The sequence below is a fragment of the Scyliorhinus canicula genome, chromosome 21, assembly GCF_902713615.1.
Source record: "Scyliorhinus canicula chromosome 21, sScyCan1.1, whole genome shotgun sequence".
Lineage (NCBI taxonomy): Eukaryota > Metazoa > Chordata > Chondrichthyes > Carcharhiniformes > Scyliorhinidae > Scyliorhinus > Scyliorhinus canicula.
Window position 1 is genome coordinate 57,943,347 of NC_052166.1, and position 25,858 is coordinate 57,969,204.

General features: G+C 40.2%; 1 protein-coding gene across 11 annotated transcripts in view; it reads right to left on the reverse strand.

The window, feature by feature from the left end:
* LOC119955494 (formin-binding protein 1) overlaps nucleotides 1-25,858 on the reverse strand; it is a 280,892-nt gene that overhangs the window by 67,195 nt on the left and 187,839 nt on the right. For 4 of the 11 annotated variants that reach the window (XM_038781734.1, XM_038781729.1, XM_038781728.1 and 1 more), the window contains exon 10: nucleotides 22,456-22,638. The exons of 4 other annotated variants lie outside the window; for them this stretch is intronic. In XM_038781734.1, coding sequence (XP_038637662.1) covers nucleotides 22,456-22,638 — 183 coding nt within the window. Of the gene's footprint in view, nucleotides 1-17,099; nucleotides 17,184-22,455; nucleotides 22,639-25,858 lie in introns of all 11 variants that reach the window. 3 more of the 11 variants (XM_038781726.1, XM_038781725.1, XM_038781724.1) reach the window with 1 other exon arrangement.

The window sequence follows — 25,858 nt, forward strand, 5'->3', positions numbered from 1 at the left end:
TCTGTCAGAACCACAAATCTGATGTTACAGATTATTTCCATATCATTAAGTTATTCAACTGTCTTCAGTACTTAATATATCTAACAGAATACCTAATTGAAATTTGCATGGTAGCTATTTATAGATCACTAATTAGGAACAGCTACATATTTGCTTCTTTACTGCTTATGAAATACAGAAGGAACCTTGCCAAGTGAAATCTGAAAATGATATTATTTCCTGTTACTTATCCTCTATGCCATACTGCACTACAAGAGCAATACAATAATGTTTAAATTCCAGAGAAATTGCACTTTTCATTTTTGATCATGTCTATATTTCACTTCAAAGTGCACCATCAAGACATATGTCGCCTTTTATAAGAAATTAAATGTTGATTTGTCGTACTCTACCAATGGTCTGACCAATGGTAAAGTATCAGATATGTGATGATTGATTAGGAGACTGTAGACTACGGCATTCCATGACAATGTAATCATGGCGCAATTTTCAACTTGCAAATACAAGTTCCTGGAATGAGGTTATTGTTACACTCGTGCCTCAGTTTTTCTTGTGTATTCTACCAATAATTTGCTAGCACCACAGGCACAGTCTTTTCCAGCCATGAAAAAGATATTTAAAAATGTAAAACATTTTAATGAATGTTCTAACCATTGTTGAAATGCGAAGTCTATTGATATTCCCAATGTTACAGCTTTTGGTGCTGCATTCACCAGCTTGGCTAAAAGCTAGAGATATTTAATAGACAGTCAAGATGAGTAACAGGCAGCCCAGGGATTTTGTAAAGGCTTAATTCAAACTTGTCCAGTGCTTAACTGCTAGAGTTGTATTCTTTGTCAGTAACATTGTTCTACTTTAATTGCACGGGATGAATAAATAATGCAGAAAACATCAAAGAGGAATTTAAGCTATTCTTTCAGTGTGCTTCACAAACATCAGTGTCTGAAAAAAGACACTTAAGGTTTAAGGAATCGAGGCTGCATGGGCTGAATGTTACTGGTTTCCTCATGTTCTGATCATCAGTGATTCATAGTTCTAAACTTCAGTGGTACAAATGGAAGGCAACATATAATTACATACAAGGAATATTTTTTGGATATCACAAACGTTATTGCTAAAATCATATAATTTACATTCCAATGATATAACAGAATGGCCACCTTATGAACCTTAGCTCAGAAAAATGAAGATGCAACATAAGCTTTTCTAACAGACACAAACTGCTTTGCACAACACAAACATGAAAGCTTCACATTTAATGCACTATGTATCTTTGACCCTGTGGAAAAATTATATGGCATTTTTTAAAAATCAAACTTTAGCTAAACTAAACTCTAGTATTTATTTTTTTAAATGCTTTAGAAAGTTTCAAATGGAAAAGTATACTTATTCCTTTTGAGGTGGAAACGTTTAATTATAAACAAGAAACTGAAAATCCAGAAGTTTTTTGTGTATTGAACACTAGCTATACTAAATAGAATTCAATTGAATAAAACAAATAATGTTAAGCTTTTAAAACTGACAATCTTAGTATATGATAATTCAAATGAGACTTTCAGTCAAAATAATAATACACTCAGGTATCTAGAACAGAACCAAAAATAAATCAAAACTATATGTAACAAAGTAAAAAAAAGTAGAAATGAAATCAATGCAATCAGGGATGGACGATACATTCTGGCCGAGCCAGTGACACTATCATTCCGAGAATGAATGAACTGAAAAAACGAACAGCAAAGTTTCATAAAAATCAAAATCCTAAACAACTAACATTACACTGGGTGTCCTTCTGGTATTAGAATACTGAGCACTGAACATAAAGTATTTATTCTGGATTCAAAACTTGATTAACTTCATTAGAACATTTAAATGAAATGAATAAATTCTCCTTTTATGCAAGGCTAAATATGGCTAACATTAATATCATGTCAGAGCATTACTTCAGGAAAAAAAGGGTTTACAAAGCAGCCCAAGGAAGAGCAGCAACCTTAAGTTAGTTGCATATTATCCTAAGATTTACCAGTACTTTTCAATAATTAGTTAATTTATTATCGAAAATCTGCACAGCTACAAAATTCAGAGTTGTTAATTAATGCCCCAAAGCAGAATCAATATCAGCATGCCTTCTTAAATGTTAGAGTACACTGTCAACTATATATCTATATATTTATAGCGGCTGGTTTAGCACAGGGCTAAATCGCTGGCTTTGAAAGCAGACCAAGGCCGGCCAGCAGCATGGTTCAATGCCCGTACCAGCCTCCCCGAACAGACGCCGGAATGTGGCGCCTAGGGACTTTTCACAGTAAATTCATTTGAAGCCTACTTGTCACAATAAGCGATTTTCATTTCATCTCAGCTCCCATCCATTTCAATTTTATTTTCATTTCTCTTCAGATTTCTCCTTTTGTTTCCCCGCACCATCATTCCCCTGCTGAAAACATGGGTAGGTACATCTTTTTTGATCTCTGTTCACAGATGGGAACAGCGTAGGTATCCAATTATGCGGATTATAAATTAGAAGATCAAAGTGCTGACATGTGTTCCCAATTCCCCAGTTAAGGGATCTACATGAAGTCCCAAGTGAAGTAATTCTCAAGGGAATGCAAGTCAACTAGAATTTGTTCATGTACTCCACCATACCCAGTTATATCTGTTTGGTACTTGTGCTGATTGCATTCAATCATAACTCTTCGCAAGTGTTATTCATCATCAAACATCTGATTGCAATTTATTGTTGGCTGTGATTTTCAGAATTCCCGTATGAAACCTTGAAGATGATCTCAATATTTTTATAAAGGATGACTTCATTCTTTTTCCATAGAAATCAGAAGGTAGTTTGAATTACCCATCTCCTTTAAAGGAACATGGCCCACTGATTTACATATACTCAGAAGCAGAAATATAAACTGAAGACTCAATTTCAATCTGCTGGAATTATATTTCAGTGACTGTTTAACTAGATGAAATATGTAGTTCTGCCTGCTTGAGTTACTTTTAATTTGATTTTAATAAAGTAAATATTCTATAGCTTTTTCTTATATCTTTAAGCCATTTATGTGGCAGCAGGCAGAACGTAGTAACACGCCAAACTGACACTGCCCACAATATCGAAAAATCACCACTGTCATGTGCTCAGCTCAGCTGCCGACAGATCTTTAATATTTAACCCAAACTCCCATTTATCTCTAATCCATACATATAAAATGTCCCCAGTAAATCAGCAAAACACTTGTTGACATCTACTTCTTCATATATAAAACTCAGGCATGCCATCATCACAGTCTTTTCTCCCTGCCCATTTCCCCCACTTAAATTTATGTCCTCAGTGATGCGCTCCCAAACAGTGACATATTTATACTGGGAAATTAAACTTGCCATTTTTAAACACAAAATATCAGCATCGATTATTCCCAGGTCAGAAGCAGCACAAACTGAATGCAGAATAAAGCATCATTACTGTGCCTTTACCCTAGCCTCACATGTATGTATTAGTTTTACCCTCTTTTTGTGGGCGGAGGTTGCAAATCCTTGGCTTTTTCATGGTGGGCTCATACCTAGTGCGTCTAATGGGACAAATTTCAAATAGATATGTGCAAGTGCCCAGTGTGTTTCTTTGTTAAAGAGGAAAGAATAATCTTGCTCTATACCAATAAAATTTTCATTTTGCACATCAACCATTAGGGGTTGAATTAGTAAAGCCTGATGGTGGCAGTAGGTAGGCCTCGTATTTCCCAACACATACTGCCATGATAGACAGATCCAGTTTGAAAAAAGCCAGACCAGTGGCAAAATGGCTTCCTGTCCACAAGCAGTGGGAGCTAATGGAAGTAATTAAGAGGTTTATTAAGACCCTCTCTTGTGTTGACTGGGTTGGGAGGCTCATGTTTCAATGGAACTTTAAGCCCTCCCCCACCGGTGACATCCAGATGGTCACAGCTAACCATGTGCGGCCTCACAGACGGACCTTTTATTTTAAAATGTTTTTGAAGTGTTGAGTGAGCACCTCCACCTCGAGGTGCTCCCTTTCTGCCTTACCTACATTGGCAGGCAGCCCCTTTCTCAGTGCTGGAGGCCCTCCTTTTGGCCCTTCAGTGTTGAGCGCCTACCCATCATCCTTAATTGGACAATGAGCCTGACCTTTTTGAAAATCTTGTCAGGGGTCTACTTCGATATGGGTGTGGGCTTGTCCAGAAACTAACCTGACTGCCCTGATCCCAAGCTGAAAATCCAGCCTACGGTTTCTTCATGAGACTGAGAATTTAATTCCAACTTGTACTGCATTATGGATTAACACCCACAAGCATGAAAATAAATGGAATCAGGGAAGCAGATTCCACCCTCAGTTTATTTATTCCTCTCCTGAAATCCTACATCTTGTAGGGGGCTGGTCCCAAGGGCATGGTGTCCCCTTATAACTGACTCAAGTGCTATATTCCATCTGTGAGCCTAGATGCCGTGAGTGGCAGTTTGTATGGCTGACATCACAGATGAGAGCATTTCTATTTACAACAGCTGCACATATATGTTTTCCGTCTGGGATCACCGGATAACAACTGCAAGGCAAATTGTGGCTAATTTTTCTCCTACAATTCATTTACAGGATGTGCTCACATCTGAAATAGATTAAACATCCCAACTCAAAGACAAGCAATAGTTCCAATGCACACAAGTGTCTCAATTTTGTTATTTAATATTGTGGTAAATTACTCAATTAACATGCTTACATTGTGAAATATTATTTACTGTGACGTAAAGATTTACTGTGACGTAAAGATTTACGCTGCCTTCAACACAAGGCTCCTCAAATTATACATGGGATTCAAGATGAACTGCACTAATTAATCTGAGCTAGGGCAGTAATCTATATGACAATTAGCCTCACCAGCCTTGAATTAAGGAGGGTGTTATATCCAGATTATTCAGCAATCCCTGTTTAATGAGAATGGGCAGAATTTTCTGACAATGGGGCTTCATCCCCAACCCCGTGAGAAAATCGGCGTATATCACTCTGGACATTCCTGGAGAAAGTCAAGCGTGATTCTCCATTTTTCAGGAGGCCAGCAGGGCCCCGGAGTAGTCCTCGCAGCTCCGGCTGCCGATATGGGCTCTGCACTTTCGGCCGCGGGTCCACGCCTGCGACAGCGGCCCCGTGCAACATGGCGGCCCCACCAATATTGGCCCCCCCCCCCCTCCAGATCGCGCTCGCCTGGTGGCCCCCCATCACGAGCCTGGCTGTCCTGGAGGCCCTGCCGATGACAGATCCCCCCCCACCAGGGCGGCCGCATGAGTGAAAGACGCCGGCGGGAACACAGCCAGTTATCGGTTGGGAATCGCAGCGGGGGCCTCTTTCAATGGCCCCCAACCGGCGCTGCGCCAACCGCGTGATTGGCGGTGATTCTCCGGTCCCCGAGAACCGCGGGAGGCATTGGACCCGATCGTGGGTCTGACGCCTCATTCTCCGCCCCCGCGGCAAGCCTGATAGCGACGCGGAGGTTCGGAGAATCCCAGCCTATGTGTTTCTAAGGGATGAAGTTAGAATTGGGCTTGACTATACTGACTTCCATAATCAACAGCTTGCCGTCATCTATCCCCAAATTTCCTCATGTTGGTTCAAACTTTTGTTTGATATTTGCTTTGGTCAAGCACCTTGAAACATTCCACGATATTAATGCGGCTATATTACGGTGCTTTATAAAAAACAACAGTTGTTTTTATTGTCATTTCTCATAAGCAGGGCTCAATGTTCATTTAGACAAGGTACAAGAGAGATATCTGACAAGACAGCAAATAAGGACACAAATTAGATCCCAGAAATGTTGGAGAATGAAAGGTTTAATGAGAGGGAAGAACTGAGGGAGATCAACATTAGTAGAGAAATGATGCTGGGAAAACTAATGGGATTAAAGACGGATAAATCCCCAGGGCCTGAGAATCTGCATCCCAGAGTGCTTAAGGAGGTGGCTCTGGAAATAGTGGATGCATTGGTGGTCATCTTCCGGGATTCTATAGACTCTGGAACTGTCCCTGCAGATTGAGGGCAGCTCACGTCACTCCGATATTCAAAAAAGGAGGTAGAGAGAAAGCAGGGAATTATAGACCAGTAAGGCTAACATCGGTAGTGGGGGAAATGCTTGAATCCATTATCAAAGAATTTATAACGGAACATTTAGAAAGCAGTGACAGGATCGGTCAGAGTCAGCATGGATTTATGAAGGGAAAATCATGCTTGACAAATCTGTTGGAATTTTTTGAAGACGTAACCAGTATAGTCGACAAGGGGGAGCCAGTCGATGTGGTCTATTTGGACTTTCAGAGGGCGTTTGACAAAGTCCCGCATAAGAGATTATTGTGCAAAATTAAAGCGCATGTGATTGGGGGAAATGTATTGAGGTGGATAGAAAACTGGTTGGCAGAGAGGAAACAAAGAGTAGGGATTAATGGGTCCTTTTTAAATTGGCAGGTGGGGTACCACAGGGATTGGTGCTTGGATCCCAGCTATTCACAATATATATTAATGATTTGGATGAGGGAACAAAATGTAACATCTCAAAGTTTGCAGATGATACCAAATTAGGTGGGAGGGTGAATTGTGACGAGGGTGTAAGAACATAGAACATTACAGCGCAGTACAGGCCCTTCGGCCCTCGATGTTGCGTCGACCTGTGAAACCACTCTAAAGCCCATCTACACTATTCCTACATTACACTACACTATCGTCCATATGTCTATCCAATGACCATTTAAATGCCCTTAGTGTTGGTGAGTCCACTACTGTTGCAGGGAGGGCATTCCACGCCCTTACTACTCTCTGAGTAAAGAACCTACCTCTGACATCTGTCCTATATCTATCTCCCCTCAATTCAAAGCTATGTCCCCTCGTGCTAGACATCACCATCCGAGGAAAAAGGCTCTCACTGTCCACCCGATCTAATCCTCTGATCATCTTGTATGCTTCAATTAAGTCACCTCTTAACTTTTTTCTCTCTAACGAAAACAGCCGTAAGTCCCTTAGCCTTCCCTCATAAGATCTTCCCTCCATACCAGGCAACATTCTGGTAAATCTCCTCTGCACCCTTTCCAATGCTTCCACATGCTTCCTATAATGCGGCGACCAGAATTGTACGCAATACTCCAAATGCGGCCGCATCAGAGTTTTGTACAGCTGCAACATGACCTCATGGCTCCGAAACTCAATCCCTCTACCAATAAAAGCTAACATACCGTACGCCTTCTTAACAACCTTCTCAACCTGGGTGGCAACTTTCAGGGATCTATGTACATGGACACTGAGATCTCTCTCTCATCCACACTACCAAGAATCTTCCCATTAGCCCAGTACTCTGTCTTCCTGTTATTCATTTCAAAATGAATCACCTCACAGTTTTCTGCATTGAACTCCATTTGCCTCCTCTCAGCCCAGCGCTGCAGCTTATCTATATCCCTCTGTAACTTTTAACATCCTTCCGCACTGTCCACAACTCCACCGACTTTAGTGTCATCTGCAAATTTACTCACCCATGCTTCTACGCCCTCCTCCAGGTCATTTATAAAAATGACAAACAGCAGTGGCCCCAAAACAGATCCTTGTGGTACACCACTATTAACTGGACTCCAGTCTGAACATTTCCCATCAACCACCACCCTTTGTCTTCTTCCAGCTAGCCAATTTCTGATCCAAACTGCTAAATCGCCCTGAATCCCATACCTTCGTATTTTCTGCAATAGCCTACCATGGGGAACCTTATCACACGCTTTACTGAAATCCATATACACATCAACTGCTTTATCCTCATCCACCTCTTTGGTCACCTTCTCAAAGAACTCAATAAGGTTTGTGAGGCACGACCTACCCTTCACAAAACCGTGTTGACTATCTCTAATCAAATTATTCCTACAGCAAGATCTGGACAGGTTGGGCGAGTGGGCAAACCAATGGCAGATGCAGTACAATTTGGATAAGTGTGAGGTTATTCATTTTGGAAGCAAAAACAGGAAGGCAGATTACTACCTGAATTGTTGTAAATTGGGAGAGGGGAGTGTGCAGCGGGACCTGGGTGTCCTTGTGCAGCATTCGCTGAAGGTAAGCATGCAGGTGCAGCAGGCGGCAAAGAAGGCTAATGGTATGCTGGCCTTCACTGCATGAGATTTCAAGTACAGAAGTAGGGATGTGTTGCTGCAGTACAATGCCTTGGTGAGGCCACAGTTGGAGTATTGTGTGCAGTTTTGGTCTCCTTCTGTGAGGAAGGATGTTCTTACTCTAGAGGGAGTGCAGCGAAGGTTTACCAGACTGATTCCAGGGATGGCGGGACTGTCATATGAAGAGAGATTGACTAGGTTGGGATTGTTCTTGCTGGAGTTCAGAAGAATGAGGGGGGGATCTCATAGAGACTTATAAAATTCTAACGGGACTAGACTGGGTAGATGCAGGGAAGATGTTACCAATGATAGGTGTGTCCAGAACCAGGGGTCACAGCCTGAGGATTCAGTGTAAACCATTTCGGACAGAGATAAGGAGACACTTCTTCACACAAAGTGTGGTGAGTCTGTGGAATTCATTACCACAGGAAGTAGTTGATGCTAAAACTTTGAATATATTCAAGAGGTGGCTGGATATAGGTGGTCCCGGTGGATTGGAAATTAGCAAACGTGACGCCACTGTTTAAAAAAGGAGGTAGGCAGAAAGTAGGAAATTATAGGCCAGTGAGTTTAACTTCGGTAATAGGGAAGATGCTGGAATCTATCATCAAGGAAGAAATTGCGAGGCATCTGGATAGAAATTGTCCCATTGGGCAGACGCAGCATGGGTTCGTAAAAGGCAGGTCATGCCTAACTAATTTAGTGGAATTTTTTGAGGACATTACCAGTGCAGTAGATAATGGGGAGCCGATGGATGTGGTATATCTGGATTTCCAGAAAGCCTTTGACAAGGTGCCACACAAAAGGTTGCTGCATAAGATAAAGATGCATGGCATTAAGGGTAAAGTAGTAGCATGGATAGAGGATTGGTTAATTAATAGAAAGCAAAGAGTTGGGATAAATGGGTGTTTCTCTGGTTGGCAATCAGTAGCTAGTGGTGTCCCTCAGGGATCCGTGTTGGGCCCACAATTGTTCACAATTTACATTGATGATTTGGAGTTGGGGACCAAGGGCAATGTGTCCAAGTTTGCAGATGACACTAAGATGAGTGGTAAAGCGAAAAGTGCAGAGGATACTGGAAGTCTGCAGAGGGATTTGGATATGTTAAGTGAATGGGCTCGGGTCTGGCAGATGGAATACAATGTTGACAAATGTGAGGTTATCCATTTTGGTAGGAATAACAGCAAACGGGATTATTATTTAAACGATAAAATATTAAAGCATGCCGCTGTTCAGAAAGACTTGGGTGTGCCAGTGCATGAGTCACAGAAGGTTGGTTTACAAGTGCAACAGGTGATTAAGAAGGCAAATGGAATTTTGTCCTTCATTGCTAGAGGGATGGAGTTTAAGACTAGGGAGGTTATGTTGCAATTGTATAAGGTGTTAGTGCGGCCACACCTGGAGTATTGTGTTCAGTTTTGGTCTCCTTACTTGAGAAAGGACGTACTGGCGCTGGAGGGTGTGCAGAGGAGATTCACTAGGTTAATCCCAGAGCTGAAGGGGTTGGATTATGAGGAGAGGTTGAGTAGACTGGGACTGTACTCGTTGGAATTTAGAAGGATGAGGGGGGATCTTATAGAAACATTTAAAATTATGAAGGGAATAGATAGGATAGATGCGGGCAGGTTGTTTCCACTGGCGGGTGACAGCAGAACTAGGGGGCATAGCCTCAAAATAAGGGGAAGTAGATTTAGGACTGAGTTTAGGAGGAACTTCTTCACCCAAAGGGTTGTGAATCTATGGAATTCCTTGCCCAGTGAAGCAGTTGAGGCTCCTTCATTACATGTTTTTAAGGTAAAGATAGATAGTTTTTTGAAGAATAAAGGGATTAAGGGTTATGGTGTTCGGGCCGGAAAGTGGAGCTGAGTCCACAAAAGATCAGCCATGATCTAATTGAATGGCGGAGCAGGCTCGAGGGGCCAGATGGCCTACTCCTGTTCCTAGTTCTTATAGCACTTGGGGAGAATGGGATCAAAGGCTATGGGGAGAAAGCAGGATTAGGCTATTGAGATGGATGATCAGCCATGATCGTGATGAATGGCGGAGCAGGCTCGAAGGGCCAAAAGGCCTCCTCCTGCTCCTATGTATCTATATGTATCTATGAAAGCGTTGAGAAGCAGAGGAAACACAGTAAAAAAGAAATTGTATTTTTGGTCCCCTTCATCAGGCTGATTTATTCAAATCTAAACCAATGATCATGTGGCACAAGTTTTACAATATTATTGCCAGGGTAGAAATTTGCTGAGGATTTATTTTCTCTTTTTTTGCATTAACCATCTAAAATTTATAAATGTCTTAAAATGTTTTAAGTGAAAGAGAAAGTTGACCTGACTTTTTTTTGCCCCTCTTTTGATGCTCCACATTTAATCCCATTTAACCAACTCCTCAGCTGTAAGTGCGCATCTGAGTTCAAAAATGAATTGCTAGTTTTCCATTCCTGCCTGTGAGAAACTGACCATACACTATTCAATAACACTAAGTATAACATGGCTGAGGTGGAGATTTTAAACATAGGCATTCAAAGAGGTTAGACCATATTCTAACATTTCATAGGAAGTATACACTTCCAAAACTGCTTTAAAAATATGCACATTTTCATTCTAATGTTACTCCCTATGAAAGCATGCTGATGAGACCATGACTTGGGAACATCAATTTAGTACAAAACTGATTTAGATTTAGTTTACTTAAATAGTTTAAGTTCTGACAAGTAAGAATGATCTTATAGCTTTTAACAACTAACAATGAGAAACACAGAATCGCAGCCTTATGATTTATTATATTCAGCCTGCATATGCTTCTCAATACAGCATTAGCAAGCATCTATTCTACAGATAATTATGATGGGATTTGGAGCCACAAGATGCAATAACACATAACAATGAAGCAGCAAGTCCATGTGTTATTGTGAATTCTAGTCAGTAACCCCACTTACACAAATAGGTTAACCTATTGTAGTAAATTGCACATGGCAGAGATGGAATTAAACTTTAAAAATGGTTTGGATATAGAGAGCTCTTCAAAGTCCTTCTTAAAAAGATACATGTTCATGATGCATTTTGGTTTTGTGCAACAACGGAAGTGTATTTTTAAAATTGTACTTTGTGTGCAACATTTGCCTATTAGCAATAATGCCGAAGTTAACTTCTGCAAATAAGATGCTCTGGTGATACCAGCAAAGAAAGCAAGCTTTCCAGTTCACGTTAGTGTGTCCTTAATGTTACTGTGCCCTTGCATTAATGAGATTGATCTGCACAATTTCTACTTTGAAATTTTCACCCGGAAAATCATATAACGCTGGAAATAATTAATAGCAGCCAAACCATGCATTTAATTCTGTGCTATTGCTTCCTGGCCATAAGATTTGTTTTAAAGTATGCTAATCTAGCTCCAAGTAAAACTAATACAAGCCGATACTCCTTCAATCAGCTTTTGCTATTCCCCTATCTCCCTTCAATAGTCAGTTAACTATTTTGGATATTGTCTCCTCTCATGTAGCAGCCCAATCTCAAACTAGAAGCTTCTAGTTACTGGTGGTACTAGCTCATCAAGGTTAAGATGGGGTTGTGCAGGTCATTTTACTTCCGCAAAATGCAACGTAACCATATGCCCATCGAGCATTTAATTTTTTTTTACAACAGACCAAATGTTTGGGGGGAGAAGAGGCACACACTCGGGGCATAAAATGCAGTAATTTAATTTAATTCTGTTTACAAAACTGTAAAATTTACCTGTGTAACATATGATCTACAGCAAGGAGTTAGGTCCCTTAATCAATTCAGGGTCATTAAAATCATAAAGGGTAGACAAAGTTGTTACAATCTGTGGGAGAGTACAGAACTAGGGGATGCAAATATAAATCAGTTACTGTTAAATTCAATAATGATCTGAGGAGAAACCTCTTTATCCAGAGAATAGTTAGAATACAGAACTTACCACCATATGGAGCAGAAGTAGTAAATGGCATACATGTATTGAAAGGGAAGTTAGATAAATACAAAACATAAAAGGAATAGAATATATTGATAGGGTTAGATGAGGTAAGGCAGTTTGTTTCTGTGCTGTAATTTCAAATTAATTCTACATTCCTATCAGTTACTTCTTCACATCACTTTCTTTTACATCTGTCTTTCCATAATACATGTTTCTTCATAGTTTGGGACCTATGTTCCTTCATCTACACAAAACGATTTTCTCAGATATGTAAAGTGATTTAGCCTACATTGATGAACACGGTGATTACCAACCATTTAAACTGGTGTGTTAGCAGCCCTTAATACAAGTGAATATGCATTATTAGGTGTGCCTATGTGCTTTCACAAGGAAATAGGGGTACAAACTGCTCCAATGTGGACTTTATTATCTTCAACAACTAAGGGCATGATAAAATTCATGTTAATCTTTTGCGAGAAAAATACCAAATAGCAGTAAGTTGATACTGTGATCTATAGTTTAAAAACACAATACACAAACCAGTGAAGTTGCATCTCACACATTATGGGTGTCATGGACATTTCAGTTAATCTTTTAAATTCTAACTTTCTTTCTTAAACACACATTTCGTTCCTGCAACTTGTCAGGAGACATTTTTTTCTCAAAAGAAATCATTAGGTACCTCACTGTAACAAAATATTACAATCACTACTTAACAAATAATTGATAGAAAGTGGTTTCACAACCAATATTGAACAAAACACCAATTTGAGTTTTTTTAGATAATAAAGTCACTGAAACTGAAAATGTGTAAAAACATATTTTAACATTTCTGTTTGCCACTTGTTCAAACTAATTAAATTAAAAGCAGCCAAATGACGTATCAAACAGTGCTTTCTCTTGACACTGTAACTCATTGACCTCTGAAGGCTAAATTAGAAAATCCTTAACTAGCCACACCATATCTGCAATTAACAGTTTTGAATAAATTATCATTCTAGTGCAGCTTTATTTAACGTAAGCAAGTTAGTTATGATCGCACTTGAGAACTACTGATTAGTTTTTATGATTAAATATTTTCCATGCAAACATATACTTTGTAGTTATTTCAGAAATGAACAATTTTGTAGGATTTCATGCTGAAGCTTGAAATTTCTGGCACTTGTGGTTTTTAATATGGATGCTAGTGAAGGTGGCTGGGATGAATTTTAAAGGCAAGTTTAGCTGATTCCTCTCCCTTGTCCCCTCCACCATCCAACAGTTGCAAGGAACCCGTTACCTTCTTTGACACATTGACTGAGACTTGCAGATCAGCTGCCTCTATCACTTTCCTCCTTCCTCTAGCTCAGCAGGCCAAACTTTCTCCAAGATGGCTCTCTGCCCTACCCCCAAATGCATTGTTCTTTACTTTCTATCTAATCTTTCCTCACCTCTTCTCCAAGCTTAGATCATCAATGAGACCCACCTCCGGCTTCCTTAGCCCTTACTTCTGCTAAACTGCTGAAAACCCGAAATTCCATTCTCTGCTCCCATGTTAACTGATTTGCTCTCTTTAGGTTCTGCTACCCTTTCACGGTAGCATGGTGGTTAGCATCAATGCTTCACAGCTCCAGGGTCCCAGGTTCGATTCCCGGCTGGGTCACTGTCTGTGTGGAGTCTGCACGTCCTCCCTGTGTGTGCGTGGGTTTCCTCCGGGTGCTCCGGTTTCCTCCCACAGTCCAAAGATGTGCGGGTTAGGTGGATTGGCCATGCTAAATTGCCCGTAGTGTAAGGTTAATGGGGGGATTGTTGGGTTACGGGTATGTGGGTTTAAGTAGGGTGATCATTGCTCGGCACAACATCGAGGGCCGAAGGGCCTGTTCTGTGCTGTACTGTTCTATGTTCTGTACTGTTCTAAATCTGCCATCATTAGCCCTCTCCTTAAAAATAAAACAACTCTTGTACTCTCCTCTACTTTCAAATCACCACTACATCTCCAATCTCCCCTTTGTTTTGCTTGAAGATGCTGTAGTCTCCCAAATCCGTTCCCATCTTTACAGAACGCCATGGTTGAATCCCTCCAATCAATTTTCCACCCCTGTCATAAACCCTCAGTCACAAATCACATGCTAATTGAATGTGACAAAAGGAAGCTATTCTGCTTCAACCTGTCTGCAGCGTTTTGCACGTTTGACCATACCATCCTCCTTCACACCTCTCCATTGCCATCCAGCTGGGTGGGACTTGCCCAGTGTCATGTTGTTCTTTTCTAATCTTAACCAGAGAATCATGAATTATCTTAAGTGTTCCTGCACCATTACATCTGGCATCCACAAGTACTTATTCTCGGTCCCCTTCTCTGTTTTATCCTCAGTGATACCATCCAAAAACACAACGTTCATTTCCAAATGTATGCCAACACTAAGTTCTATCTTATCCCTACCACCTCTCTTGACGCCTTCCCATCTCTAAGTTGGCGACTATTTGATGGTCATTCAGGACTGGATGAGCAGAAATGTTGTCCAATTCAATTTGGGAAAACCAACATCTTTGATCTACATGATGTTCCCTGGCCACCAACACCATCCTTCTCTCAACCAACTGTCCAAGGCCAAGATGAATGTTCACAGCCTTGATGCCATTTCTGATCCCAAGATGGGTTTCTGATCACATATATGTGCCATTATGAAGATCGCCTATTTTCACATGTTACCATAGTTTATCCTCCACAAACTTTGCATAATTTATTAATCTGCTGTCTATGTCCTAAATTCATGAAGACTCATTCAAGCCTCAGTTCACAGTGACTCCTGATTAAGAAATTCTTCAGTTTTTAAATCTTCAAATGCCTCATTTTCAAATGTCTCCATGGCCTGACAACTCCCTATATTTACAATTTCCTTCAGCCCCACAATCCTCCCAGATATCTGCAATCCTCTAATCCTGCCCTTTTTGTTCATCCCTGATTTTAATCACTCTAGCACTGGTGGGTCGTGCCTTCAGTTGCTTGGATCCTAAGCTCTGGATTTCCCTCCCTAAATCTCTCCACCTCTCTTTTCCCCTTTAGAACATAGAACAAAGAAAATACAGCACAGAACAGGCCCTGTACCTCTGACATCCCCCCTATATCTTCCACCATTCACCTTAAATTTATGTCCCCTTGTAATGGCTTGTTCCACCTAGGGATAAAGTCTCTGACTGTCTACTCTATCTATTCCCTTGATCATCTTATAAACCTCTATCAAGTTGCCCCTCATCCTTCTCCGTTCTAATGAGAAAAGGCCTAGCACCCTCAACCTTTCCTCGTAAGACCTACTCTCCATTCCAGGCAACATCCTGGTAAATCTCCTTTGCACCTTTTCCAAAGCTTCCACATCCTTCCTAAAATGAGGTGACCAGAACTGCACACAGTACTCCAAATGTGGCCGTACCAAGGTTTTGTACAGCTGCATCATCACCTCACGGCTCTTAAATTCAGTCCCTATGCTAATGAACGCTAGCACACCATAGGCCTTCTGCACAGCTCTATCCACTTGAGTGGCAACTTTCAAAGATCTATGAACATAGACCCCAAGATCTCTCTGCTTCTCTACATTGCCAAGAACCCTACCGTTAACACTGTATTCCGCATTCATATTTGTCCTTCCAAAATGGACAACCTCACACTTGTCAGGGTTAAACTCCATCTGCCACTTCTCAGCCCAGCTCTGCATCCTAGCTATGTCTCTTTGCAGCTGACAGCAGCCCTCCTCACTATCCACAACTTCGTATCGTCTGCAAATTTACTGATCCACCATTGGTATCGTCTGCAAATTTACTGACCCACCCTTCAACTCCCTCATCCAAGTCATTAATGAAAATCACAAACAGCAGAGGACCCAGAACTGATCCCTGCGGATCAGATGCTCATTCAAGCCCATCTCTTTGACCAAGCTTTTGGTCATCTGCCATAATATCGCATGTGGCCCATGTCAAATTTTACTTGATAATGCTTCTGTGAAGTATCTTTGAATGTTTAATTTGATTAAAAAGTGGTGCATAAATACAAGTTACTATTATTGTTCCAGTTGATATGCATCATCAACATGCTCAAGGTGGTTTATTACAGATTGATCTGAATAGGGGGCAGTTCTAACTGTTAAAAATGTTTCATCAAAAATCCAAGATGATATAAAGACACATTGGTGCTGAGAATTAATTTTCTCCTCCTTTCTCCACATGTCAAATGTTAACCTGATCGATTGCTAATCTTTGCAAACGCCATTTTGAGACTGATTTCTGGGAAGCGGACAATTGAAAGGCAGTTTGGAGGTCCCTTCTGTGGGAAAGCATTTGGTCTTGGGGCACAAGTAGAACTCAGTTTTAGAAGTTTCAGAGGTACAAACTCTTACCTTATGAAAAGAGTGCTACAGGCAGATATTCCAATGTATCATGCCAAAATGAAGCAATTTCAGCATGATACCGTACGCAGACCATCTGATGAGATTCTTAGTTGATCAGATGCTCAAATTTGATCCCAAACCAATTAGATTTTGGTAACACCTCTTGTGAACTAATCTAATGCTGCATTACACAAGCATCAACATATATGAATAAAGGTCTGTAAACAATTTATTGTAACTCAAAAGGGTATCCAGAAAACAATATTCTAGGCCATTAACCTTTCTAAAAATAACCAAAATTAAATTTGCATCAAAATTATTTTTAACAAAATAAATAAAAAGTTGGCCCAGTTATAGAGTAGAGCTCAAATGGATTTAACACCTTCCTTCAATGTGTAAGGCTTCTTCGAAGAGGGTTGATTCATACAAGTTCCTTATGTTTTCTGCATTATAAACAGTGCAGCTCTTAAGCTTTTATAGCTTAAACCCGTTTTAAAATATGCTATTTTACATATGTCCTGCCTATTCAGCATTATGTATTTCAAAGATTTGTAATTAAGCATACATTTGACAGTGTGAAGAGAGATCAAAATCCAACTTAATTGCTTGTGTAAGTGGGGCTAATAACTGCAGGATGGGTGTATGGCAAGTCACCATACATAGACTTACAACAAACTCCCTCGCCTCATATGCATAAGTAGGTTTCCCTAATGTCCTCTTCATCAGTTCTTTGTGAAAATAGAAAGACCGAGTCTGAGGTGCACGTTTGTGGGAAAGAACACATCCGTATTAAGAGCCAGCAATTCAAAACTAGCTTTTGCCCACTACATTTAGTAAAATACAGGGTAGGCCTTAAATACAGTATTTCCTCAATCAAGAATGGAGCTTTCACAGCTTCTGTTCACATCGCAGGAATGCTCTATGTTTCAGGTTTATCTGATTTTTGTTGGAATCAGAATCAAATGATAAGTTTGACTGTTCAATCGCCTTCCCTCTCTAATATGAAAGGAAAGCCTGGAACAGAAACATATCCTTAATCTTCCAACTGAACTATAGGGTAAATTGCAATTTCAGTATTTTTATTTTGACCCACTTTAATGGCAGGTTATTCGTTGCTGGCAGATATAAAATAAAACGTACAGCAGAAATAGGAATCTCTCGCCATTTGGAGCCTAATATTTGTGGAATAATTTCCCTAATTGGAAAGGTTTTTTAAAATCCTTCTGTTTATACGGAGCTTTTTTAAGCAAAAGAGTTCAGAGCTTTTCACATTAATGATTTACTATCCAAATATAACGATTGGTAGCTGCGTAAAACACTTACAAGTATGAGAATTGCAGAATAACCTTCATAAGCAATTAGTTGCAAATTTTTCAGTGGCTTGACACTGCAGCTGAAATCATAATCTAATATCTTGTGACATGCAGAGCTTCCAAAGAAAGCATATTACTCAGTTCTATTATAACTCTGATTAATAATTCTGCAAAGCGTTTTTAGGCAGACTGCAGAGCAGGCAATTATTTCTGGGATCTGTGAGAGATATACCTTCCATTATTTGAGCAACGATTTTGAATATTTTAACAAACCGCAAGATAGAGAGCAGGAAGTGGGTCAAAACCTTTGGTGGATATTGTAGCAAGCCAAGTTGGTTTTGGTTCAAGAATACCTGTAGCAAATAAAAGCAGCCTGGAATGCAGTCAGATTGACATTCTACATCAGCTAATGCCTTAATGTAATTTACCATAACACATTTATCCTCAAAGATTCTGATGTCACTGGCATGGTTCCTTTTAAAGTGCTAAATCCTTCCACAGGTTCATCAATTCCATTTCTACTTTTTCTTACAGCAATTAGCCAACAAAAATACTACAACTAATAAATGGTTCAGTTCAAATTTCCACTCAGTTATTACACTTCTAATTTAATGATGCTATCATAGGAGGGTGTTCAGGATGGCATTCAGATTCTGGCATAATTCATGAATTACTGATTTCTGCAGGACTCCAGTTAACTGGTGATTATATTTAGCTTTTTAGCTGCATTGTGTTGTGCAGCTGAATATTTTGCATTGAGTAGTTGGCAATATTGCTACCATATAGTGACTGAAAAGAATGGCATCTGTATACACAACTACTATTTACAAGTTGGAAATACACTGGTGGATTTCCTGACAACTCAATTTTGCAGTGGTTTTCAAAATACTGTGCAGACCTTGATTGAGGAAATGTATTTTGAAATTCTTAATTTTTACCTTTCATGTTAAGTTAGATACTGTGGATACTATGAAATGCTCAAGTATTGAAAATGTTCTTTTTTTCAAACTAGAAATTCCATTATATAATGCTATGGAGAATGTGTAAAATCAAACAGGAAAAAATGTAAAATAAACAAAATTTAAAAGTAAATATGCACGTAATTTTCAATTTTAGACATAGAAAAATCCAGACACTGATTTCCATAGAGATAAACCAGGCACATAAAAGTTCATACATTTAAAATTAGTGGTAGAAAGGTAGCTTAGGACACAAATGTCAAAGGAGTGATGACTGTGTTCATCTTTTTAAAAAGATAATCCATTAATTGTCAATTAAAAGTTACAACTTTTAATTAGTTCTCAAATTCTTTTTGATTCTAAAAAATAAACCATTTAAGATATTTTGCACAATTGAAGCCGTGCACATTTTTCATACCATTGTTCTTGCATAAATAAACCAATTTACAATAAGTTGCACTTGAAAATATATTGACAACGTTCAGTGAAGAAGTGAGTTGTTCAGCATGATGTAACGAGTGGTGTGTCACAGGGATCAGTACTGGGGCCACAACTTTTTACAATTTATATAAATGACTTGATGAAGAGACTGATGGTATGGTTGTTAAATTTGCCGATGACATAAAAGGTAGGTAGGAAAGTAAGTTGTTAAGAGGGCATAAGGAGATTACAAAGATACACAGATTGGTTAAGTGAGTGGGCAAAAATCAGGCAAAAGGAATATAACATGGGCAAATGTGAAATTATCCATTTAGGCAGGAAGAATAAAAAAGTATATTATTGAAATTGCAAGAGATTGTAGAGCTCTGAGGTTCAGAGGATCTGGGTGTCCTACTGCTTAAACCACAAAAGGCTAGTATGTAGGTACAGCAAGTAATTAGGAAAACTAATAGAATGTTATTGTTTATTACGAGGAGAATCGAACATAAATGTAGAGAGGTTATGCTTCAGTTGTATAGGACACTGGTGAGGTCAGATCTGGAGTGCTGTGAACAGTACTGATCTTATTATTGAAGGAAGGATGTAAATGTTAACAGTTCAGAGACGGCTTACTAAACTAATATCAGGTTATCTTTTCGGGAAAGGTTGGACAAGCTAGACTTGTATCCATTCGAGTTTAGTAGAGGAAGAGGCAACTTGATTGAAACATGTAAGATCCTGAGGGGTCTTGACAGGGTGAATATGGAGAGGATGTTTCCTCTTGTGGGAGAATCTAGAACAATGGGTCATGGTTTAAAAATAAGGGGTTGCTCATTCAAGACAGAGATGAAGATTTTGTTTTCTGTGAAAGTAGAGTTTCTTTGGAACTCTCTTCCTCAACATGCGGTGGAAGCAGAATCTTTCAATATTTTGAAGCAGAGGTAGATAGATTCTTGATAAACAGGGGGTAAAAGGTTATTGGTGGTTGGCAGGAGATTCCAATCAGATCAGCCATGACCTTATTGAATAGCAAAACAGGTTTAAGGGACAAGTGCCCTATTCCTGCTCCTAATTCGTATGTTCATTCGTATTTTGAGTAATAAATGGACACTAAGGCAAACCATGATAATACTGAAACTAAATGCTGAATCTGACTACTGACAAAATACCATGAGAATTTTGCCAAGGCAAACATTCTTGATGAAATAGCTACAAAAAGATGAAGCTTGTAAAAATTTTTAGAATGGCAACTTTTGCAAAACCTGACAAATAAAACTAAACAGACCATTTTAAAAAAACAATGAATTTTTAATGCAGTCAAAATGCGGTTTGAAAGCTGCATTATTTGGAACTGACAAAAATTCCAAACATTGTCTTTTAAGTACTGAGTAGGGACTAAAGGTATCAGCAAATGTTCAGTATTCTGAAAAACAAATCTTTTGCCATTATAAACTGCGAGATTCCAAATTTCTTGAAAGAGACCAGTTCATTTAGGTGTAGGCATGGTGATGCAACCACTGTGTCATTTGGGGGCCCAGCTACCATCAGGGCCTCTGGCTAACTTGTATTTTTCAATAAATTCACTCGCTTTGCCAGGTTGTATGAAGCCACTGAAATTAGCTGAAACCAAAATAGTAAAGAGACATAGGCATTTTCTTGTCCTAAACTTCCTTTATTGTGGAAACAACATAAAATGCAACTTAAGTTTTCAATACCATCGTCCTTTTGTTCTCCCTTTTTTCAATTTCACTCTTTTCAAAATATTTCCTTGCTTCCGCAAGATATCTGTTTAGGATACCATTATCTACTTTGTGGCATCTGGCAGGACACACAAAAATTTAAAAGCAGGAAAATATATAATTTACAATAAATTTGAATTGTTGGTGTAGCACATTAAAGGGACACAGTTGGAATATAGCCACTCAAAAAGCCTGAAGCGATGGTGTGAATTCAACAGAGGTTGACGATACTGTAGGAGAAACAGTGTGTGTATCACAAGTGTTACCTTTTGTTATTGATAGTAACCTTTTGTACAGAGGCGAGCAGATTTAAATCTCCTACAGATACACAGGGAAAAAAAGCAGCATCTAGATCTTAGGCAATTTACATATGATTTTGTATGAAACATTTTAACGTCTGATTTCTAGCAATTTACTGAAAGACTGAAGCAACTTCTTTCCCCTAAAATATTTCTAATGTGCTTTGTAATAATTACTCACCCACCCCAAAGTATTCTCATCTCAAAGGTGTTAACCCCATGCTGGAATATCCCATGAGACTGAAGCCCTTTGTTACCTTGATCAAGTTTGCATTCTTCACTGGAACATAGCTAGTGGAAATCAGTCATCTATTTGAGCGCAATATGCATTGAAGTAAAACAAAATAGTTTCCTTTCAAATGGAGGCATGTTCCAGCAGAGAACAGTTGAAAATCAGCAGCAGTGTGAACCCCGTCTTTTTCCTGCTTTCCAGCCCATGTCTTTAGGGTCAACCAAAGTACTCTGTATTACTTCACTTAACTATCAGGGCAGCATAGAGGGATATTCTGACAATAATTACTATTCTTAGAAATCTACAGTCTCACTGCATTTTAAAAATTGAAAATAGCTTTGAATTTTGCCCCAAAGACTATGGCCGGATTTTTCTGGCCCCTCCCACAGACAGGATCTCCTAGTCCCGCCAAATTCAATGGATGTTTGAATGGCTCGCTGCATCTGTCACAGGGAAACCCGCCATAGTGGGGCTGGAAAATTCCAGCTTGCATAAATTAAATGCACCACCGGAATCCTAAATGTTACACACGGATGATCGTTATGCTCCTGTTGTCTCCTTGGAAGAGCTCTCCATTTAGTCCTCGTCTTTCTCCTGGATCCTGCAATTTGCTCCCTGAAAGTAGTTATCCAATTCCTTTTTGAAAGTTGCTATTGAATCTGCTTACACCACCCTTTCAGGCACACAATCCAGATGATCATAACTCACTGTGGAAAAATCATCCTCCCCTCTCCGCCTGCTCTTTTGGCAATAACTTTAAATCTGCTCAATGAAAATCTGCCAGTGTAAAATTGTTAATATTTCTTAATAAATTTATAGAAGTCTTTGAAAAATTCTTTAGAAAGTATTGCAAAACCTAAGCTGCATTTTTGTACATTTTTAAGGACTATAGTACAAAGAAGAGAAAAGGGAATAATTTTCTAGCTGCAAAGTGCTCTACAATTTCAGCCAAGATATATATATATGTACACACACGCACACATTTACAAACAAACGCACACACTTTTTAAAAGAGACGTGCAAACGTTGAAAGTGAATTACAAAAAGATCGAAGCAAACTTACCCCCCGCTTTAGGCTCCTGAAACAGTGGATTTTAGGTTTGGAGGTCATAAATTCATTCAGGCGGTGAGAGAGGGGCTCTTTTTGCTGCTTGGGAGACTGAGGGCCATTTGGAACAGCAGAAGGTGAGGAACAGGAAGGGGGAGGAGGAGGAGGCTGATGAGGAGATGTTAAAAGGGACATAAGCTACAAGTAAGAGATGGGTAAGTAAAAGGGTAAAATAAAAGGAGAAAAAAAAGCAAAAGAAATAAGAACCACAAAAGCCCATGAACAAAAATATTTAAGCCATGATATTGCAAAAAAAATTGATACAATAAGACAAAAGAAATTAATGAAAATAAATTCAAGATAAACGGAAGGGAGAATGACGTAAAATCAGAAAGTAACAAGAATATTTTGATAGAAAGCTCATGCAAAAGTAGTTACAGTTCGGCAAAACATGCACACTTCAACTTCTGTAAATTATACTTCAGTAGATATGCCAGGTTTTATTTAACCAGAAGGTAATGATTTTAACATATATTGCTTGACACGTCATGAGGAAAATCAACATACAGCTCGTAATCCATGTACTCACGGTGCATGTATTTTACTCTCAGATCTAATTATTTGTGAACAAGGACCATCAATGACAGGTACATGTGGAGATCCTTATTCACACAAAAAATCTTATGCCCAGTGGAAAAAAAATGCATGGATATTTGAGTGGGAATAACAGCAAACAATTCCTCACAGCTATGTTTTTAAACCACCCACACAACATAGACTGGAGGAAAATATGCTTGAAGATTCTGACACTTTGATCCTGGGTGACCCAAGAACAAATGACATTCTGATTCATATCCAGGTGAAGGTCATCTGGAAACACTACTCAGGATCTCGCATATGAATTTGACTTCAATTTTAAATAAGCACTGATGTACAGTTGGAGAAATTCAGGCTATGGAGAATAGTTACTACATTCCTGTACCATGAACTAAACTCTCAGAAGAACAGATTCCTCTGGCTAAAGTGAGTGGTTTCCAAAGGATTCAAGAATGTAATAAAAGTTCAACGTCTTCTGGCTCAATGTTATAAGTAAGAAGCCAAGGAAAATTAAATTAAAGTTAAAACCTCTTTAAGAACTCAATGGTGACAAAATGAAAATTTAAAACCTCTTTGAGTATTCATTTATCTTTTCTTCTCCTTTGTCAGTTCCCTTATATCCCATTGTTGTCAACATCCTCAAATGCTTCATCCAGAAATTGCCCTTCCTTCCTCATGTGCTGGCACCGTGGCCCGGTGGGCGCCACGGTAGCACAGTAGTTAGCACTGTTGCTTCACAGCGACAGGGACCTGGATTCAATTCCTGGCTTCAGTCACTGTCTGTGTGGCGTCTGTCGTGTCTGCGTGGGTTTCGTCCGGTCACTCCGGTTTCCTCCCACAAGTCCCAAAAGACATACTTGTTAGAATAGAATAGAATAGAATAGAATAGAACAATACAGCACAGAACAGGCCCTTCGGCCCTCGATGTTGTGCCGAGCAATGATCACCCTATTTAAACCCACGTAACCTGTATATCCGTAATCCAACAATCCCCCCATTAACCTTACACTACGGGCAATTTAGCATGGCCAATCCACCTAACCCGCACATCTTTGGACTGTGGGAGGAAACCGGAGCACCCGGAGGAAACCCACGCACACACGGGGAGGACGTGCTGACTCCACACAGACAGTGACCCAGCCGGGAATCGAACCTGGGACCCTGGAGCTGTGAAGCATTGATGCTAACCACCATGCTACCGTGAGGCCCTAAGGTAAAATTTACCGTTAGGTAAATTGGACATTCTGAATTCTCCCTCAGTGTACCCGAACAGGCACCAGAGTGTGGCGACTAGGGGGTTTTCACAGTAACTTCATTGCAGTGTTAATGTAAGCCTACTTGGGACACTAATAAAGATTATTTCATCTGAAGTGCTAAGATGAGGGGGGGATGTGAATCTACCAAATCCCTATTGCACCTGGCTCAGCTCCCACTATTCCGGGAGAATAATGGGAGAGCCCCTAAACGGGGTTCGCACCAGGTGCCGAACAAAGTACGATGCTCCCATTGGACAAAATCTGGCTCAAGTCCTTGCTGGACGTGAACCAGACCTGCATATTTAAATGAGTATTTAAACTCATTTAAATTTGCATTTGCGTGCTTTAGTCTCTCGCGTCCCGTGATTAACCGTCCCCTCTGGAGCAGCATGACGCCGGTGGGAATCACTACTGGCCCGCAGGTGTTATGCCACAAGCTTTTTTTTTGGGGGGGGGGGAGAGAGAGAGAGATAGAGAGAGAAAACACTGCCAACCTGGCACTACCAAGGGGCAGGATCTGAGAAGAGGCATGGGCATGAGGATGGGGGGAGAACATGAAGGCAGGTTTAAGGGTGGGCCTTCTGCAACCCGCAAGGTGTCACTTTTTGGAGGGGGGGGGGTGTGGCAGATGCCAGTGATTGCAGGGGAGGGGGCATTCGGTTGTTTGGAGATTGAGGCACCCTGATCTCCGAGGAGCCGGCCTGGTCAATGTCGTTAGGTCCTATGCACTGCTTTTCTGGTGGAATCTGCCAGGTTCCAAAAAAAAAAAACTCTGTGTGGGTGAATTGTGATCGGAATCCCACCGGAATAGCTGGCGGGATTCTCACCGATTTTCCAGCCTAAAATTAAACTTTGTCATATTTTGGGTGAATTCCGTCCATGGAGCTCAGGTAATACATGTCTAATGTGACATGCCTAACAGACTGGTTTGCCGAACACCTGGTACTTGAAGCTCCAGAATCCTGCTGGAATAATACATCACTGTCCCTGCTATATTGTCACTTTGGGTTTATTTAATCTGTTCTATGTTTAAGTTCATATTGTTTGTTTATTCATTTTCATCACAGCCTTAGTGGCGTTCATAGAACATAGAACAGTACAGCACAGAACAGGCCCTTCGGCCCTCAATGATGTGCCGAGCCATGATCACCCTACTCAAACCCACGTATCCACCCTATACCCGTAACCCAACAACCCCCCCTTAACCTTACTTTTATTAGCACACTACGGGCAATTTAGCATGGCCAATCCACCTAACCCGCACATCTTTGGACTGTGGAGGAAACCGGAGCACCCGGAGGAAACCCACGCACACAGGGGGAGGACGTTCAGACTCCACACAGACAGTGACCCAGCCGGGAATCGAACCTGGGACCCTGGAGCTGTGAAGCATTTATGCTAACCACCATGCTACCCTGCTGCCCCTGCTGCGTTGTCGCATCATCTTACTTCTTCTCTAGCTTTCTTCAAGCCTCCCTCTATCCACATCGCAATGTTCTTCACCCATCCAATTTGCCCTGTTCCTCTTCTGTTTCTACCCTTAATTTATTCGTCAATTGTTATCA